Below are 17,049 nucleotides of genomic sequence, written 5' to 3'. Positions count from 1 at the left end.
AGCAGTTTCACATTCAGTCATCTTCCATGAATATTTCCCCCATCATAACATATGAGACTAAAAATAAAAGAAAACAAAACAAAACCCCTATTGAAAGCTCTGACTGCAAGTCAAAGGCTGCTGATATCTGAGGGTGGATATTTGACACACACATTGATGAACTGGGCCCACACAACATAAGCTGCTAATTCCCAGCTAAATTAATACTACTTCAATTATCTCAATGGGTCACAATCACACAATATTTTGAATATTTAAATAAAATGAAAAAATCAACCTGATTAACAACTATGTGTACAGCTCATATGTGTACATGGATGAAGTGGGGGAGCACATACCCATCTACTCACCAGGTAAAAAGAATCCTCTCTAAAAAATACTCAGCTTGGGCCAGGTGAGGTGGCTCAAACCTATAATCCCAGCACTTTGGGAGGCTGAGGCAGGTGGATCACCTGAGGTCAGGAGTTCAAGACCAGCTTGGCCAACATGGTGAAACCCCGTCTCTAGTAAAAATACAAAAATTAGCCAAGCTTGGCGGCGGGTGCCTGTAATCCCAGCTACTAGGGAGGCTGAGGCAGGAGAATCGCTTGAACCTGGGAGGCAGAGGGGCAGAGGTTGCAGTGAGCCAAGATCATGCCACCACACTCCAGCCTCGGCAACAAGACCAAAACTCTGTCTCAAAAAAAAAAAAAAAAAAAAAAAAAAAAAAAAAAAAAAAACCTCAGCTTGGAGAGGCCTGAGTACAGTGAAAATGCATACCATTTTACTCAAGATGTAAAGAACTCTGCCTTATTCTCCTATCTGAAAGCCCCGAATTCTAAGTTTTATTTATCTTAGGAAGAATCTGTCACTGTTTTATTCTTGCTTCCTGCCTATAAAATGGTACAGGCTCACAGTGAACTCAAATCCAACTTACATCACTTTAATAAAGGCTTTCCTACCCAGCACGCTTAAATGACTATCTTTTATGTGGTTGCCAAACATATTCTTCTAGAGATTCATCAATATATCTCTTTCCTTAATACAAAAGCATTGCTTCTCTTTTCTTTTTGTGACACAATTCAAATATCTACTGAATGATTACTGTTATTGTTTCCTTCCTCATCATAAAAAGAAAAGCAGACTTGGAATTGCAGAGACGTGCTTTAGAGAAATGGGCTGGGGGTACACACATAGCCGTCTTCCAGAACTTCGCTTCAGGGGCACCTGAGGGCCAGAGCATCGGAATTTATGTGCAATGGTAGAATGGTAATTTCACCATAGGAAACTCTTAATTCATTACTGTGAATTATGAGAAGTCGTGATTCTAGTTACTGACATCTCACTTTGAGATGTGACCACACTATTTATGTTCAGCCAGTTCCAGGGTGGGAACAGGTGATTAAACACAATGAAAGAAATCAAGACTTTGTAATTATTCATGCACGAAAGGTTTACCTCACCTGGGTCGCAGCACTTGTTGTGCACCCACTGAATATCTTAGACATCTTAGAGAGCTTTTCGTCTCAGTTAAACAAGTGATTATTAGCTCTATAAAATATATTTTAAATTTGCTTTTGGTTTTGGCTTCTCCAGGTTCTGCTATTGTACTTGTTCTTTAAAAAAAAAAAAAAAACAACAGAACCTTTAGACAACCAGGGAGTTCAAGCAAATATCTTTTATTTCCCTACATAGATTCACAACGATAGCAGTAAAAGCCTTAACTATACGTAAGGCCTTCCCCCCAGCTTTTAGATTCCTCCTCCAAATACAGAGGCACAGAATTTTTGAGCTGGTTAATCTGAGACTGAATAACCTATTTGGGACCTCAGTAAGAAGTGTGGTTTTAATTCTTGCTTGACAGACACTGTGTTTTGTCTTTTAAACGAGCAGCTCGATATGTAAATACGATGTTACATCACGCAAGTGTTACTCCATATTTGGTGATTTAGCAAGGCTTTGGATCTCCGAAGACGACAAATCCCCTTCCGCCTGCTCTTGCTTCATTAATCATGCCTTACACTTCTGTTCATTTTCCTTCCAGTCACAAGACAACACGTGGAAATGGTCATTCCCACATCCTACTGGGGGGTAGGGAAGATAAAATCTTCACCTACATGTCACATAAGGTAAATGTGGTGGATTCAAGAAATACACTCTGCAAATGCAGCTTCCCCAGTAGCAGATTTCCCATTTCACTAAAGGGAGTGTATCTGAGTGTTATTACAGAAAGCATTAAAAAAAGAAAGAAAATGCCACGTTTGGTTTTAATGATCAAATTCTAGAGGGGGAGAGGAGAAATAATATGACATTTAATCCCCTCTGGACCACTGACCTATTATGGTTCAACTCTGTGGTCAAACTAGGTCAGAGAGACAAGTTCCAGTGAATCAACTGATGATATGCACCACCTTTCCTAAAACTGAACAAACCTCTTGCCTTTCGGGAGCTGGGTGGGGGGCAGATGGAAGAAAGCGATCCACCAACAGGCATGGCATGTCGGTCATCACAGAATCTGTATCGACTTTGTCTAATGTGCTCAATCAAAAAATGTTTTGAGGGTCACTATATAGCGTTGCTGTTTATCACTTAGAGCAGGGAATTTAAGTCCCACTGCTAGCCTTTAATTCCTTTTCCCTTGAGCTGCCGAGAAACCCACACACCTAGCTACCTCCCTGCTAAAATTAACCGAAGGAGGGAGGGCTGTTGAATATGCGTGTGGATTTTTCCAAGAAAATTTTTACATTGTGTTATAGCAGAAACAGTGGAGTCTGGACTGGACATTTGTAAGGGTGACATGTGGCTGTGTAAACCACAAACAAAATCAAGATACATCTGTCAAAACCACATCAGAGACAAGAGAGAGCACAGAGAAGCATTTATCATTTAGCTGAGGAGGCAGGCTGCAGGGAGCAGCCGTTCCTGTCAAACCAACCTTTTGAAATTTCCAACATGCCCTTAAACTTTTCGAGTAAGCATGTCTGTGCGCTTCAGCAACTGCCCTCTCTACTCTGGCCTGGCCAGTCGAAAATGGCATCTTAAAGTCAAGGTCATGGTGTCATCCCACCACGGGGCTGTGTTTAATTACAGCCCCATCCGGGCTGACAGCCAATATGGATCCAAGGCTAGCCCTGAAGCTCAGTTAACTCTTTCCACCTCCTCCAACTACCCTGCCAGCCTAGTCTACTTCAGGGAAGCCTTGAGAACGAGCTGAACCCCTAAGGAGGCCTGGCCAGATGTTCTGAGTCAAACAAGTCGTTAGCTGAACTGCACATGCCTATATGGCCACTTTGCCTCTGACATGTCACCAAGTCTGGAAATGGACAATGGAACTGGACTAGGTGTAGTAAAGTTCAATACTTCGAAATGAGAAGGTGGGGATGGGGAAGAAAAGAAATCCAAAATCGACAGATCCAGAGAGAGGGTGTCTGGTGTGTGTACCTGTCCTGCCTACATCTGATTCAGTTAGGTGGAAAATATTTATTTTTCTGTGTTCTGGACGTAAGCAACAGAAATGATTATTTTAACATTACAGGGCTGTCATGGACAGTCACATGGAGAAATAGAGAAAGCACTTTACCACTCCTTACTGCTTGGCTACAGCACCTCTGAAAATGAAAAGAAAACATGCAAACAGCTTTTCTCCTTGCTTCTCATTTACCTGCTATGTGTTCCTGTTTGGGGCAAATTCCTCTAGATGACGTTGATAAACAATCGTCATCCTCTGGCGTGACCTGGATGCCAACCTCCACGGGATTGGATGCTTTTTTCATCTCGATTGGTGAAGGGGAAGGTGGCTTATCCACAGCTTTTTCTAAGCAGAGGCTGCCATTGCATTGTTTCCGTTTGTGCTCGATAAAAATAAGAATGTCCCCCAACGGGAAGTTCATCTGGCACTGCCCACAGGTGAGGAGGTCATGATCCCCTTCTGGAGCTCCCAACGGGCCGTGGTCTGGTTCATCATCTGTAAGAATGGCTTCAAGAGGTTCGGCTGTGGTTGGAGAAACAAAAGCACAATTATTAGAGTGCCAGAGAGGAGAGAAAGGGGGAAAAGCACATCTCAACCCCATGCCATCCTACCACATCATGTAAAGTGTTTCTAGGCTTCTCTATGTAATACCCAGAAAATGTGAGTATACAAGATGTACAAGGATGTGAAGGTTATCAACCAGAGAGCAAATTTATCAATGAGGCAAATCATCATATATGTATAGAAAGCAGTCTTCCTTGCATAACTCCAGAGAACACACACACACACACATATACACATGCACACACACACAGCAACAAATGTGTCTGGTTTGTAAGTTTAGAAAGAATGCTACTTAAATAGTTAACACAGGGAACATAAAGGAAGTTTAAATAATAACTACAAGAAAAACTGGTTAAAAAAAAAAGTGGAGAGAAACCAAATTTGTTTCTTTTTTCCTATACACTAAGTTGTCCATTGTGCCAAAGAATGAAAGGAGAGGTGAATAAACACACACACCCTTTGTGTGTGAATGTATATACTCCTAAGTAAACAGACATGGCTTCATAAATTAGAAAGCTACTATGTCACACGAAAAATGTGCCACATTTACACTGCCGTAATAAGAAAACGACTGCATGCACCTATGAAACGGATCTAAATAATAATCATGTCGCAGCATAATTCACACTGCCAAAAACCTTTCTGCTTTCACTCTCAGCAGTGCCACAAAATCAAAGAAATACCAAATTCACTGGCAATACTTCTCAGACACATTAGCTAAATGGGATACTTTTGAGTACTTAAGAAAATAAGCCAATTAGTCTTTTTTTTTTATTATTCTGAGAAACGGAATGCCTAAAATATTCTAAATATGTTTGTACTTGGTGGCATCCATGACATAAAAATCAGAATGGTCAAGCAAACACCACATTTCAGAGCAAGGCTGAGAAGTCCTTTCTTTAGACTTGAAATACTTCACCTAATGTTGTCAAAGTTGACTAATTTTCTGAATGAGCTCCAAAATGCTTCATTATGTGACTATTTCTGCACACATAATCACCAGCGGATGGTATAACAAGGTAGCCATGTCTTTTTTTCCTGTTGGCTTTTTTTTTTTTTAACTTTGTATTAAAATACTCCAGCATCTACTTTACCAGCTTCTATCATTTTTTAACCTTCCAAAGGGGAAAAGAGAGTTGGTAAGTCTCTGCTTATGAAATCTTATGCTTGCTCTATCAAAAGAAAAAAAAAAATCACAAAATACAAAACACATCCAGGATGCTGCCAGTTAATAAAACTGAAGCAGAAAATGTACAAGTCTTAAACAGTTAATCAGTCTGACCTTCTTTAGCAAGCTGCCAATTTCACATTTAATGAACTTAAAGCCACAGAGAATCAAAAAATAGATTTTAATTTGAGTGTAGAATATTGGAACAGATTTTGATAAAGTGCAAAAATCCAGTGAACTCAGGTTAAATTTATTTCAACCCTACCCAGGCTGAATATTGAGGGGGAAGATCTGGAGTAACTCCCAGATGTGCTAGGTGAAATAATATTGAGAGAGCCCTGCCTAGCTGCACCTGTGCTCAAGTAGGACATCTCATAATTTCTAGCCTCTGGTACTCCTCCTAATTTAACATAAGGTCACCACAGGAATATGAAGGTTATATTCCTACTAATAAAGACAGTAAAGTAAGCATTTATGTTTATTTGCCCAACATACTGGCCAAAGGATAAATACAGAATACATATGCATACTTTTCAAATAAAAGAAGACAAACGGAAGTGCTTCTGCATTGTGCCTTTATGTCATTCTTCTCTTACATTTGCTTCCATTTTGACCAAGTGAAGAATAGGGAACTCATTCTCAAAATATTTCTGTTGTCTGAATTAAGGATTTTAAGTACACATTGATAAATGTGGCTTTTTTGTTTAGCATTAGCTGCAAGTTCTGAGGTTTCAGACTGAAGGAAGACTCAGGAAAATATTTTATTTTATCAAAGTTAGTAGTACACAGAACCTTTGCAAAAAAAAATTTTTTTAATTCCACCGTTAAGATTCTTTTTTTTTTTTTTTCCCAAGGCCTGACACATTTCTAAAAGTGGGAATATTATTTAGGTGCAAAAGGAAATATTCTCCTAGCTATCAAATAGTTAAAAGTAATGTGGTTCAAAACAGACTTGGTTAAAGTCTTCTAAATGTAGTGACTGAACTGATTTACAATCAAAACCGGGAAATGAAGTGGTAATTCAGAGGTTGCTGATTACACCTCCACATTTCACCTAATTAATTTTATAGGAGGCAAAGTTCTTGAAAATAACAAGATGATCAAATGTACAGATATAAAACCTGTAACCTCAACATTTTCTATGCTCTCAACGTAAATTATTGCTAATTAACAAGAATTATATCCTGATGTATGAAATACGTTTAACATCGGTCTCCTTGCAAAACATTTGGCTAGTGATGTTCAGAGAAATACCAAACCGTGTTTTAATATTGCTGCTATATTATTAAAAATCAGACAAAGTGGGACACAAAGAAAATATGAAAACACAATTCTCATAGTGTAGTCTACTGATTTGCATTGACATCTTTTCTCAGTGGCAATCAACATTTCCTTTCTGGGCATCTGATAATTTCTCTGCATTTTAATGCAAATTCCCCTTTCCCTAAAAACCTTCCTAACCTCAGCCATTTTACCCCCTCCCTCAATTCAACTCCATCCTCCTTCGCCCCAATAATACCAACGTTTCTAAGCTCCGGCCTAAACTCCGGCTACAAAGCAGGGAGTCCTCGATTGAAGTGGAAGGGAGTGAGCAAATAATCATAATAATTAGCCGCGAATTCTTTCTACGAGGGGAGGAAGAAATAGAAAATAAAATGCTTCTACGTTCAAACAGCAAGACAGCCTGGAACGTCTCAATGTCTCTCGGTGGCAGACTGAGATCTCTTTCCTCTCTGTGTAGTTGCAAAAGAATAAATATAACGAAAAAAAAAATAATCCTTATAAGAAATGTTGGTAAGGAGCGAGGGAAACGAGAGCTGCCGAGGAGCGGAGGGGGAGGGGGAAAGGGAGATGTGTCTTCAAGTTTGCTTTCCAAGTCCTTCCCCTTGATTGTCTTAACAGGGTAAAGAAGCAAAAGGAGGCTGAAATTCAGAGAGGAAAAGCAAAGAAACAAAAGCAAAGCCGGGGGCTACGGGCCCGGGGCAGGGGGCCCGGCAGGGGTGGACCGTGCAGAAAGTGAAGTTGGGCGCGGGGACTCTAAGGCACAAAGCGAGCAGCGTGCTGGCTGCAGGCTCCCGCCGCGCTTGCTGCGAACACGTGCAGCAGCGACCGCGGGGTCTTGGGGCCCGGCGGCCCGGGGGCCCGGCGGCAGAGGGCAGCCAGGGGCCCTGACTGCTGCCTCCATGCCCGTCCAGCTCGGCCGCGGGGTGACGGTTCCCTGGGCCCGCCAGTTGGTGAAAAAGGAAGTGAGGTTTGGAAAAACCGGCTGGTTAACCTGGTGCAGTCTCAGTATCTCCGCACACACCTCAAGTGCGGGTCCTGAAATTCATTCTGTGTCCACAAGCTTACACTTTTTACTTTGGGGGATCTCTGCAAATGCGTTTCCCCCGCAATTCTGAGCACTGGGTGTGCGCGCAGAGGTGGCTGCGGTTATTCATTATTAATGACGCTGCTTGCCCGCATCATTATGATGATAACTATTACTATTGTGATTCCGAGCTCCGAGGCGAGAGCCACGGGAGGCGGGGAGGGGGGTGCCGGGCTGCAGAGCCGCCGAGCAAGCCAGCCGAGGCCACCGAGGTCTGTGCTTTCCATGGGGGTGAGGGGATGGAAGAAGTGAGCCTGGAGACCAAGTGCAAACTTGCCATATCTCCCTCTTTGGCCATGCCCCGAAGCCCTAGAGCGCGCACTCCCGGTTCCTCCCTACCAAAAATGCCGGCCGCGAAAGAAAGCAAAAACTGCACCCCGCTCCAAGCCCGGCGCGCGCTGGTCTCAGCTCGCGCACGGGGGTGTCGGCCGCGCGCCCGGTCGCTTCTCCGCGGCCCCTGCCAGAAGCATTTTTAAAGTCAAAATGAAGAACAAAGACATACGAGGTGATGGGGGAGAGAAAGGGAATTCTGCCTAACCGTTCGTTCCCCCCACCCCCACCCTCGCAAAGCTTGTTCCTCCCCGGACGAGAATCGCCGGGCAGGAGGTGGGGGAGGCTCTGGTACAGGTTCAAGTTCGCTGAGCTTTCTTGATCTTGTTCTGCCTCCTAGCGACCGAATGGCTCATTCAGCCCACAGAGCAAAGGCGGGGGGCGGGGGGGTGGTCCTGAGGACCGGGATGGCTCCTGCCCCCTCTGCGCACCCAGAAAATGAGGAGAGAAAGTAGCCCCCTCATCCCCTCCCAAACTGGCCCTTTAACCCTGGGACAGGAGGAAGGGGAACTAACCCTCCCTGCCTAGAGTGTCCCAAGATGGACCCAAGAGGGAGAGGGGTACGAGGGAGCAGCCCGGACTGCGCGCCCCAGTCTGTCCTTTGAGCCCCCACTGCATCCTTCCGAAGAAGGGCCTGACTTTCCCGAGTCCTGCGAACGCTGCCCTTCCTTCCCGCCGGTACCTGGCCGGGCTGTAACTTCACACCGCCGCGCGCCGCGTCTGATCCGCATCCGGCGCGGCCGGGGGAGTGGGGGGCGGGGGAGAGCGGCGAGGGAGGGATGCGAGGGGGTGGGGAGAGGGAGGGCCCCGCAACGTGCCGGGGCGGGGGAGCTTCCGAAGTGTGTGACAAGTTCCAGGGCCCAGTGAAAAATTCAATTCCCTGTGCGCACCCCCCACCACCACCCCTTTTAAAAAAAAAAACACAGAACCAAGTATAGGTGGTCCTTTAAAACTGCATCAAAAATTTAAAGTAAGAATCATAAATTGGGTAGGGGGGGAATGTGGGCCCTCACGCCTTTCTTTCCCTTGCTGCCAAACTTTCCTAAGTGCCCACCGCCCGCCTTTCAGGCGCAGTCAGCGGGAGACAGCCAACACCACCACCTCTTATATAGACTCACAAGAACCTCAGACCGAGCCAGGCCTGGGGAAGAGGGCAAGCCCCAAAGGGTGAAGTGCTCGGGGTCCCAGGATCCAGCACCCTCAAAATGCATACTCAAACACACTTCTGCCCTGCCCTTTCCCGGCAACCCCGCCACCTGGCCTGGCCGTGCTCGGGGAGCAGGGGGACTCGTGGCCAGACCGGGCAGGGTGGGGGGTGGGCAGGGAAAGCACGTGGTGACCTCCTCGCGGTCCCGAGCTGTGGACAAGAGACATCTGAGAGAGTACCCAGGGCAGAGGGGAGGGGAGGCGCAGAACGCGCTTTTACAGTTGCTTTGCAAAATAAAAATGCTTTGCAAAGCCGAGTTTCACCCAGCCGATTTCGCAGTCTGGGAGGTCGAGAAGAGGTCTGGGCATTGTGCTGGGGGCGGACCAGGACCGCGGGCCAGGCTAGCGCGGAGTCACTGCGTGGCCTGCCGCCGTGCCTGGCGGGTGGGCGGCGGGCACCGGGTGGGCGATCCGGGGCTGGGCTGGGGCGCGGCGAGGTGGGGCAAGGCCCGGGCGAGGCCAGGCCGCCGCCGCCGCCTGCTCCGGGGCTGCCGCGCGGCGCTCGGTCCTCTGTCTGTTTGTTGGCAGGAGGCTCCCGCACACGCGGTGCTTGTAAACATTCAGACACGAGATTTTTCCCAATCAAAATCCACTTCCACTTTTTTTGAAAATCTTCCAAAAAATAGTAAGAGGAGGGAGTTCCTCTCTCCCTCTCCGTGCCGCCGGCGCCCTAAGTTTGCAACTGAAGGGGTTTTGGGGAACAGGGTGATTGTAAATTTTTTTCTGGATTAGAGATTGTGAGATTTTTGCCGGGGGGCTGGTGGGGGAGTCAAAGAGAAGGCCGTCACAGAAAAGGGTTGGCAGAGCGTTTGGCTTCGATTTGGGGGCAAGAAACTGTACATTCTCTTGCCTTGTTTTATTTATTTTATTTTTATGTATTTGTTTGTTTATGTGCCAGTCTTCTCCTTGCTGCCTCTGAGGTTCGGTCGGGAGGGGAGGGCAGCGGCAACCTAGGCGGCAGCAGTCCCGGCTCCCTCCCTCCCTCTCCCGCGTGCCCCCGGCCGCCTCCTCCCCCGGCCCTGGCTCCTGCCCTTCGGCGGCGGCGGCGGCGGCGGCGGCGGCGGCGGCGGCGCGGGAGGGCAAGCGCGAGGAGCCGGCACAAAAGGCAGCGGGACAAACACCCACCTCGGGCCGGAACAAAAGGCAGCAGTGCCGGCCGCGTCTCCTGTCCTTCCCGGTCCCACGGCTCTCCCCGCCGCCGCGGCCCCTCTCCCGACTCGGCGGACTCAGGAGCGCCGGGGGCCCCTTTCCACAGTCCCACTTTCTCACTATTGTGGGGATGACTACTTTCCTCACGCTGCACACTTGACCGTGAGCGCGCTGGTGTCCAAAGGCCAGTCTCACCTCTTTTCTCCCCGGGAATCGTTTTTTAGACTTGTACTCACTCACTTCCCCCCCCCCCCCCCCCCCCGCCAATTTCTTACGGTGAGTGGGAAGCAACCTCCCTTTCCCCACCAGCTCCCACCCCCAGGTTTGCATGTGAGTTGTTCGCATCCTTAGCATTGTTCATTATTTTGCAAAACTGGGAGGGGGGGCGGTGGAATCATTGCATTCCTTTTCGAAAAGAGAAATAAAGCAGCGGAAAGGAGGAAAGAGGAGGAGTCAAATTTTTGTAAAATTAAATAAAATTAAAAGGTGCGTACTGTCTCAAAAGTGCATACACGGCAATGGTTCGAGATGGGATGAGGGTTTTTCCCCCTTTAATCTCTTTTACCTCGACTCTCGGAGGTTTTTCTCGTGAAAAATTTAAAAATGCATGCACACACCCCTCTCTCCCCCTCGCTTTTGCTTCTAGTCCTGCGCGCTCTCGTGATTATTAATAATTATTATTACTATTATTGGGTTACTTACGCGAGAATTCCCGTTTGCTTAAGTGCTGGGGTTTGCCTTGCTTGCGGCGAGACATGGTGGGCTGCGGGGCGGGCGGGCGGCGGCGGCGGCGGCGGCGGCGGCGGCGGGCGGACGACGGCTCGGTTCACATCGGGAGAGCCGGGTTAGAAAGAAGGAGACTCCAGAGAAAATATCTTCATCAGTGCCTTTTGACATCCAAAATAAATTAGAAATAATACAAAGATGGCGCAGGGAAGATGAATTGTGGGAGAGCCGTCATGGCTTTTTTTTTAAGCAAAAAAAAAAAAAAAAAAAAAAAAAGGGAGAGAGAGAGAGAGAGAGAGAAGAGAGATAGAGGAAGAGAGAGAGAGAGAGATGAAAAAAATGGCAAAAGCCCCCCTGAGCTGCAAGTTCAAGTGCGGACGTGACGTCCCTGCGAACTTGAACGTCAGGAGTCTGGATGGACAGAGACACACAAAACATGGGCAGGGCGAGCAGGAGAGAAGGGGAGGAGGGAAGGGGAAGCTCACACCAATGGACACACATCAGGGGCTGGACATGAAAAAGAGACCAGGACAAGCCAATGGCCAGTGCGGGGCGGGGGAGGTGCGGGGCGGGGGGCTCCGCGGACGCCAGACGCGGCCCCCGGGGGAGGGGCGGGCCGAGGGGAGGGGGCGCTGGGGCCGCAGGCTCACCAGTGGCCGCAGCGAGCGCCGCGGCGGTGGCGTGGCCGGGAGAGAAGAAAGGGGTGGCAGGGGTGGGAGGAAAGGGTGGGGGGGAGCAAGACGTGCGCCCTGCTCCCCCCCACACACGCGGGCCCTAAAATGAAAGATTATTCAAAAAAGGAAAAAATAGAGCGAGAGTGCACCGGGAGGCTGCAGCCCCGGGCTGGGGAAGCGCGGGCGGAGGGAAGCCAGGTAGAGTTGCTCCCGGACACCCTCCTCCGTACGCACACCCACTTCCCCTCCCCGCCGCCGCCGCGCTTGCTCCCCGCGTGCGGACGCCAGGGGCCGAAGTAAAAGCCCCGAGCCCGCGGCTGCGCTCGGGAAACTTTGCCCGAGGAGAGGACAGCAAAGAAAAATCACCCGAAGTTGAGAGCTGAGCCTCCAAGTTACAGCTCCGCAGCGGGCGAGGGGAGACGGGAGGGAGCGCACGGCAACGCGGAATCTAGCCCAAGTTTGGAGGGTTGCAGGTCCGGAAGGGCAGCGCCCGAGTCTCCAGGAGCCCGGGCGGCCTGGAAAGAGGGGACCAGGGAAAGGGAGGCGGCGCAGGCCAGGGCCCGAGGGCGCCCCCAAGGCCGAGCCAGGGATCTGGGATCTGAGCGCCCCGCCAAGCGACTGGGTCTGAATGCAACTGGAAGTGCCGAGTCCCCGGCTCCTAAGGGTCGCGGAAAGAGAGCACCAGGAATAAAGAACGAGGAGCCAGAGTCTGGCCCCCGGAGGGGAGCGCCGGGGGCCTGGGCGAGAGAGGCGCCGAGGCGTCCACCTCTCTGAGCGGCCGAGGACAAAGCGCGGGCAGTCCCGGGAGTCCCAGTCCCTGGGAATGTGCTCCCGGCGCCGCGGGAGGTCCCCGAGCCGGGTTCCTGGGAGGGACACACCCCCTCCCACTCCAGAGCAACTGCAAAAGCACAGAGGGATGGAAAGAAAATGTTTCTTACGGGCAGAGCACAACTGTTCCTGTGCTGTTACCCAGGGAAAAAGAAAATGGGGAATGGAGAGAGAGCGACAGGCTCGCAGCAGCAGCGGGGAGGCTACGGTGGTGAGATGACCGCCCCGGGTCAGCGCCGCGCTCCCCAGGCGCCGCCCGCCAAGGCGCACACCCGGGAGCCAGCAGCCCCCTCTCGCCTTTCTGCAGACGTTCCCTGGAAATTAGGGAAGACCTGTTGGAAATAAAACCCTGTCTCTTTAATGCACACACGCACACACACGCGCGTGCTGCCGCTGTCAAAAAGCGGGCTTCACTCTGGCGTGGGATACTTTCAGTTTTACGTAAAATGTACAGCAACAGCACCCCCTGCGATTGGAAAGTTTATTCAGAAACGTGCCTGTAAAGTCCCCCGGCGCCTCCCGCCTCCCAGCCTCCCTGCCTGCCAGCACCACTCTGCAGCCGCCGCCGCCGCCGCCGGGGAGATCGCGGTCCGATTCCAAATCCGGAAGGGGCTGGGGGGAGAGGAGAATGAACTCAGGTCCAAGGGAGGTGCGGAGGGTGCAGGGTGGAGGCGGGTCGCCACGGCCCGCGAGACCCTGAGCTGCAGGTGGATATGTGTGAGTGTGTCTACAGAGCGAGGAGCCCTCCTTCCCTCTCCTCGGAGCGGTTCCACAACCCCCGTCTTCTCATCCCCCTCTTCAGTCTAAGGGGTGTCGTTTCCGGAAACTCACCCACCCGGTGGGGGGCTTTATTGTTTTAAGCGAGGGTCCCCGGCTTGCGCGCGCTCACCCATCCCGCAACCCTACCGGCAAGCGGCTGTTTATTCCTGTGTCGTCTTAGTAAAGTTTCAAGTCTACTGTGTTAGAAAATGACTGGCTTGCCTAGCTCGGTGGAGCTTCGGACCCCTCTAAGGAAGAAAAGGAGGTTTTGATGCTCAACATTGAGAGTGATGTGGGCTGGACTGGGATTGTCTCAATGTGGTTTGTTGTTTGTTGTTGTTTCCCTCCAGTTTGCCGGGGGCGGTGAGACCTCAAATTCTGTTTAAGAAGCGGGAAGATTCACTAGAACTTAAGCTCTGTAGCTTGTGTGACACCATTTCCCCTTTTCACTGAGTTCTTCAGAGCAGGTCAGCATCTCTATTCCATCACAGTCTGTTTTTTGTCTTGTTAAACCAGCCTTGGAGTCACCAAAAGAATGTCTTCTTGGGGGGTGGCGGGGGAAGACGAAGTGGGGGACAATTGGAGGGAAGGTGAAGAGAGGGAAGAAGAAAGTGCAACTGGGAGGCCTTTGAAAAATAAATAAATAAAAGAAAAGCCCCTTCAGGTAACAATAGTGAGCCAGATTCTTTCAGAACCAGGCTTTTCAGATTTGAATATTGTTCCCACCCATCCATAAAAATCCATCTATGACGAAGATATAGAAATGAGCGAGTGAGTGTTGTGGAAATATATATATATATATATATATATATATGTGTGTGTGTGGTTTATATATAATGGTGTGTATAAAGCTTTTCGGGGTTGGCTATAGTGTAAAAAGTAATGACTTTATTACCTCTGAAAGGTTCTGTGGTTCACATTTAACAGTCTTCTGAATTACAATTCATTACACAATTGTGTGCGCTCTAACGACGGCACCCTATCAGGGCCGCTATCTGTGGTTATTTCCAATAAATAACTGGCAACATTTTATTGATTTTCCTTTTTAAAAAAAAAAAATCATAGGAAATTAAGCACTTAGTTACAAGTAGGTCTGCTATGTTATTGCACTTGTTTCAGATTCCGGGGGTTCCTTCCGAAACCACATCTTAAAACATACGTTAAAAAGCCAGTTTTGCAGCTGCTTTCCCTGGGTGCCAATGGAGAGGTAAGCAGTGACTATTCCCCGATTAACATATATTTAATTTCACCATCATAATATACCCAGGGTGAAATGGGAAGTGCCCTCCGCTTCCGCCCCTCCCCCAGCCAGATTTCACCCAGTCCAGAAAACCACGGCTGTGTGTCGGCATTTGATCCCTCCTGGTCGTTGACCCCCCTCCTCGGCCCCTGGTGCCCTCCTCTACGGCGACACCCCCTCCCTCAGCACTGCTGGATGCTCGCTAAAGCGCCCGAAAGTGGGGGAGGGGAGGGTTTGTATGTGTGTTTAAAGAAAGATGTGTCGTTTTAAGAGATTTTAAAATATTACATAAGTATTGATTAATGATGCAGGTGGTTTTGTAGAGGGGGTGAAAGGTCACTTTAAATGCGCACACTTGGATACACAGTAAGTATATTTACCTTTCCAGAAATGGCTTTTAGAAAGTCATAATTTATGACAACGTTAAAATTATTTTCTGGCCGTTCAGTTAACTTCGTTTGGGGCTGTGGAGCTGTTGCTGCTCCCATTGAAAGGGTAATTACGTTCCGTGGGCTCTTTCCCAAACCTTTGGTGACGACACTGCGTGTAAACTCCAGGCCAGCAGACGACCCCTCCCCTTCCCTCCTCCCCCTTTTTATCTTGCCCGCGGAGGAGACGCCCCAGGACTTCCTGCAGTATATATTCTGCCTCTGATCTCCGTACTTAATAGCCAAGTCCTAGTTTATGCTTTATAATGTGTTGACAAGTTTTCTAACAGACTTTCTGAAATAATGTACATATATTCACGTCGGTTAGAAACCCACCGTATTTTTAGAGTTGAGTAGATCTATACCCTAATGCAGTGAGAGAGTGTAAATCATACAGGATTTCATAGTCCTTTCAGTAGTTTTCGGTATGAAGTATGAGCCGCGTGGCCTCCAGACGTAACCTTTTAGAAAAAAAGACAGTGCTTTTATTTTATGGTGTAAAGTGCTTTTAGCTCCAGGGCTCTGAACGTGAATGTGGTCAACAAACAGCTCGAAGAGGGAGACTTAATACAGTCCCAGCCTCGGACTGAGGATCGCCTGGCGCGAGGGACTCGGGCTGAGCTGGAAGATGAAGGGTTAAAAGGTCTGTCAGGATGGAAACTACAAGATTAAAATAAAATATTCGCTGTCTGCCTTTAGGGGGAAACACCTTCATAGACTTAAAGATAAATAAGTGAATGACTGAACGAATGATTAAAAATACAATCATTCCCTTCTTGATTTTTACGTTAGCCTTTTTTCTTCTTTTTATTTCTTTTATTTTATTTTTATTTTTTGTTTTGTTTTTCCTAATCAGCAGGTCACAAAATAGAGAACAGGCAGTCATCTTCATATAAATAAAACTTAGGTTTGGATTCTATGCTTGGCATAGGCTTTGTATTTTGGGTTCTCAAGGATGGGAGTGCTAGGCTGCTGTTGAGACAAAGGAAAAATGAATTTTAAAATGTTAGGGATGGTTGAGTGCGGTGGCTCACACCTGTAATCCCAGCACTTTGGGAAGCTGAGGCAGGAGGATCACTTGAGGTCAGGAGTTGAAGACCAGCCTGGCCAGCATTGTGAAACCCCATCTCTACTAAAAATACAAAAAATTGCTGAGCACGGTGGCGCAGGCCTGTAGTCCCAGCTACTTGGGAGGCTGAGGCACAAGAATCGCTTGAACCTGGGGAACAGAGGTTGCTGTGAGCCAAGATCATGTCACTGCACTCCAGCCTGGGTTACAGAGTGAGAACTTGTCTCAAAAAAATCATAATACAAATGTTGGGGAGTTGCTTGTGGAAGAGGGTGAGCCTCTTTTTCCTCCTCTATTCCCAGTGTGACCCAGAGGCTGGGAGGTCCCTGGAGGACAGTATTTATACCTTCTACAAAGGCACAGACCTCCCCCAAGGAGGCTCCTGGGAGAACCATTAGTCTGGCATCTTTCTCTCCAGGTTTCCTAGGCCTTTAGCTAGCTGGCAGTCAGCGCTTCAAATACCTGAATGAACCCATCCAAAGGAAAAGGAAAGAAGGAAGGAAGGGAGGGAGGGAAGGAGGGAAGGAAGAAGGGAAGGAAAGAAGGAAGGAAGGAAGGAAGGAAGGAAGGAAGGAAGGAAGGAAGGAAGGAAGGAAGGAAGGAAGGAAGGAAGGAGGGAAGGAAGGAAGGAAGGAAGGTAGGTGCTGAATCTACTCTAAGTCTATACTTGCCTCTAGACGAGGCTGCTGTGTGCTAAGTCAACAATGTATGGGGAAGAGGGAGCAGTAGTCTTACTACATAAGTAAGGGGCCCCTTGGAAGAGACAAAGAGTTCTAGTTAGAACACTACTGAATGACAAATGCTCAGTTTAGCTTCCTAATATTGACATCAAAGACACGTAGGTGCTGGGCAATGCTGCCAGTCCAATGAATGTACTGCACTAGAGAGTTCCTAGTGCAATACTCAGCACACAGTAGATGCTCAATAAATGGTCTTTGAAAAATAAATTAATAAATTTATTTGATAAACAATAATTTGATAAATAAGAAATTAATAAATCCTATCACCACATACATGAAACCAACATAACCATCCAAATTCTATTCATTTTCCCCAAAAACTAATAAGGCTTTGATCAGGCAACCCTATTCC

General features: G+C 48.2%; 1 protein-coding gene across 19 annotated transcripts in view; it reads right to left on the bottom strand.

The window, feature by feature from the left end:
* BCL11A (BCL11 transcription factor A) overlaps positions 1–11,822 on the bottom strand; it is a 100,641-nt gene extending 88,819 nt beyond the window's left edge. For 8 of the 19 annotated variants that reach the window (XM_015112435.3, XM_015112437.3, XM_015112443.3 and 5 more), the window contains exons 1-2: positions 10,936–11,822; positions 3,641–3,970 (exon numbers count right to left, since the gene is read on the bottom strand). In XM_015112435.3, the coding sequence (XP_014967921.1) occupies positions 3,641–3,970; positions 10,936–10,990 (385 nt within the window). In that variant the 5' untranslated portion in view covers positions 10,991–11,822. Of the gene's footprint in view, positions 1–3,640; positions 3,971–8,560; positions 8,629–10,209; positions 10,474–10,935 lie in introns of those variants that run through there. The other 11 variants (XM_015112436.3, XM_077958669.1, XM_028832462.2 and 8 more) reach the window with 5 other exon arrangements.
* Positions 11,823–17,049: the final 5,227 nt, after the last annotated feature.

The sequence above is a fragment of the Macaca mulatta genome, chromosome 13, assembly GCF_049350105.2.
Source record: "Macaca mulatta isolate MMU2019108-1 chromosome 13, T2T-MMU8v2.0, whole genome shotgun sequence".
NCBI lineage: Eukaryota > Metazoa > Chordata > Mammalia > Primates > Cercopithecidae > Macaca > Macaca mulatta.
Note: the sequence above shows the minus strand (reverse complement) of the source record. Positions and strands in the feature narration are given on the sequence as shown.